General features: G+C 36.6%; 1 protein-coding gene across 1 annotated transcript; it reads left to right on the forward strand.

Moving 5' to 3' along the window:
- Positions 1-6: 6 nt before the first annotated feature.
- Positions 7-1,614, forward strand: LOC111376891 (two-component response regulator-like APRR7). The gene is made up of 2 exons (XM_022999898.1): positions 7-708; positions 1,122-1,614. The coding sequence occupies exons 1-2, from the start codon at positions 16-18 to the stop codon at positions 1,230-1,232; spliced, it is 804 nt and encodes a 267-aa protein (XP_022855666.1). The 5' UTR covers positions 7-15; the 3' UTR covers positions 1,233-1,614.
- The last annotated feature ends 912 nt before the right edge of the window (positions 1,615-2,526 follow it).

Consider the following 2,526-nt stretch of genomic DNA (forward strand, 5'->3'; position numbering starts at 1 on the left):
GTATACAGTTCTGCAATGCCACCAGTTTATTGTATACAATCTGGCACCTCCCCACGGAAGAGTCCAAGTACAGTGGGAACTATTGAATCTTCACATCCACTGAATCCAAATTATCAATTAAATCATCAAGCCGGAATATCTCAGCATTTTCAGAACATGGATAGAAAGATCAAAGATGCCACCGATCAGGCACATAACACACTGGGGTCCACATTGGAGGATCGGGGACACATGTCTTCTGCCACAGATCAGAGTGCAAATAGCAGTTTCTGTAATGGCCCCTCCCCTCAGCAGAGTCCGGGTACAGTGGGAACTATCGAATCTTCACCTCCACTGCATCCAAATTATCAATTAAACCATCAAGCCGGAATGTCTCAGCATTTTCAGAACATGGATGGAAAGATCAATGATGCCACCGATCAGGTACATAACAAACTGGGGCCCACATTGGAGGATCGGGGACACATGTCTTTGGGCACAGATCAGAGTGCAAATAGCAGTTTCTGTAATGGTCCAGGCCACCTTCACAGCATGGATTCAGGAAGCAATGGCAGAATGAATGCAATTTCAATTGTTAAGGCCACGTCAGAATGTGGCAATGAAGAAGGGTTTATTGTCCATGAGGGAACCTCTCATCGATCAGTACAAAGAGAAGTGGCTCTAACAAAATTCCGTTTGAAGAGGAAAGATAGATGCTTTGAGAAGAAGGTATCATGATATTTTCATCATCATTATACCTAGCTATTTCATTTCAATATTAAAGGCTTATTACATACTTATCTAGTTTTTTTGAAGCAAATCAAGTACATGCCAATTCAAGATTTATCAAAAATCAATTATGTTCTCATGAATTGCGTGCAGATTTAAAATTTGTGTTAAGATTTACAGATCATAATAATCAGAATCCAGACGCCAAAAATCAGATTATTTAATCATATGGAACATTTTGATCAACACAGTATACATAGAACTTCGATTCTCTCAATGAAAAATCTATGTAGTCATTATGATCAATAATTCATTTTTTTAATCGCCATGCGCTCAATTCTCACACGTCTCGTACTGTGAGTAACATTTATATAAAATTTGTGTAATGAATCAATTTTTGCCTTTGTTGGCAGGTGCGATATGAGAGCAGAAAAAAGCTTGCTGAGCAGCGTCCACGGGTGAAAGGACAGTTTGTTCGACAACTGCCCAATGATCCTCAGCCAGGTGATTCGTCTTCTGGTTAGCTATTATGAACAGAAGGTCGTCTCCAAGACGGGGAAAATACCAAACTAGTTTTAGCATAAGTAACGGAACTGATTGCTTTACATTTGGGTTGGCTTCCAATCTTGAGCTTCAAGTTCAAGTAACAAATCAAAAAACGAAGGTACGAGGATGTCTAATGTATCTAAGGCCAGTTCCCTACTCATTCAATAGTAAGTAATCACCTTGTAATTTTTGAATATTACTATATTCGATTTTAGGATTTTCTATGTTTTTTGAGAGAACCATTTCCCTTTTTGTTATATATATGTATATGTTCTGATTGAAACACGTACTTAGTTACTTCTACTCGTTATTTTTTGGGGTGACACCAATATATGATAATATACATGTACGTTTATTGCATTTTTTTCAAAGATTTCTCATTTGAAGGTGAGGATAAACCGGAAAGAAAGGCTCTGATTTTGTTGTTATTTTTACGGACACTCGTGAATGTGCTTGATTCGATCATGTTCATATTAAACTTTCTTTTGCAATTAGATATGAAATAATATAAAGTGATTCCTGAAATATAATTCGTAGACGGTTCGTAGTAATTTTTCGAAGGCTCGAATGATGGAATGATTTTGTCCTGGTGACTACTATATGACCTAATACAAGCACAAGGAATGTTCTTCCATTGTATTTATCTCCTAACAAAGGACATGTTAGGCACGTATTATTGGAAATGACTCGACTGGGTTAAGGAAGAAAGAAAAAAAAATTCTAGTCTTGTCCTACCAAACATGCCCTATCACAATGATAAATATTTGTTTTGACAGGTGCAGAAATTTGATAAAAAAAAAAAGGAAAAATTGTAGTAGCGATCCCTAATATTTTTGTTTTTGGCAAATTTTACCCTAATCTTCATTTTGTGCTAACGAAGGTCTCTAACTTTTTATAAATATACATTTGAGGTCCATCTGGATGGAAATCGTTCAAAACACCGCCAATTGATCGGGAAAATTCCTTAAACTATCTGCTATTGTAACGGTTTTATTGGATATTGATACTCTTTTGGATGATGTTTTTGGGCGGTGTTTTTGACGGTTTTATTGGATGTTAATTTCTTAATTTTTCAGTCAAATGACTGTGTTTTGAACGGTTTCCGTCCAGATGGATTTCAGGTACATATTTATAAAAGGTTAGGAACGTCTGCTGGCACAAAATAAAGGTTAGGGTAAAGTCTATAAACAATGAAAAGGTTTGGAACCTGTATTGCCATTTTCCCTAAAAGAAAATACAGCTTGGCATTGCGTGAGGGTTTCTATTTTCTTC

The sequence above is a fragment of the Olea europaea genome, unplaced genomic scaffold (assembly GCF_002742605.1).
Source record: "Olea europaea var. sylvestris unplaced genomic scaffold, O_europaea_v1 scaffold15745, whole genome shotgun sequence".
In the NCBI taxonomy this organism is placed as follows: Eukaryota; Viridiplantae; Streptophyta; class Magnoliopsida; order Lamiales; family Oleaceae; genus Olea; species Olea europaea.

What these genes read in the sequence shown, in the direction of transcription:
- LOC111376891 (XM_022999898.1), top strand. Translation starts at nt 16, where the DNA reads ATGCCACCAGTTTATTGTATACAATCTGGCACCTCCCCACGGAAGAGT. An exon ending in ATAGATGCTTTGAGAAGAAG is followed by an intron (nt 709 to 1,121) that starts GTATCATGATAT and finishes CTTTGTTGGCAG; the next exon opens with GTGCGATATGAGAGCAGAAA.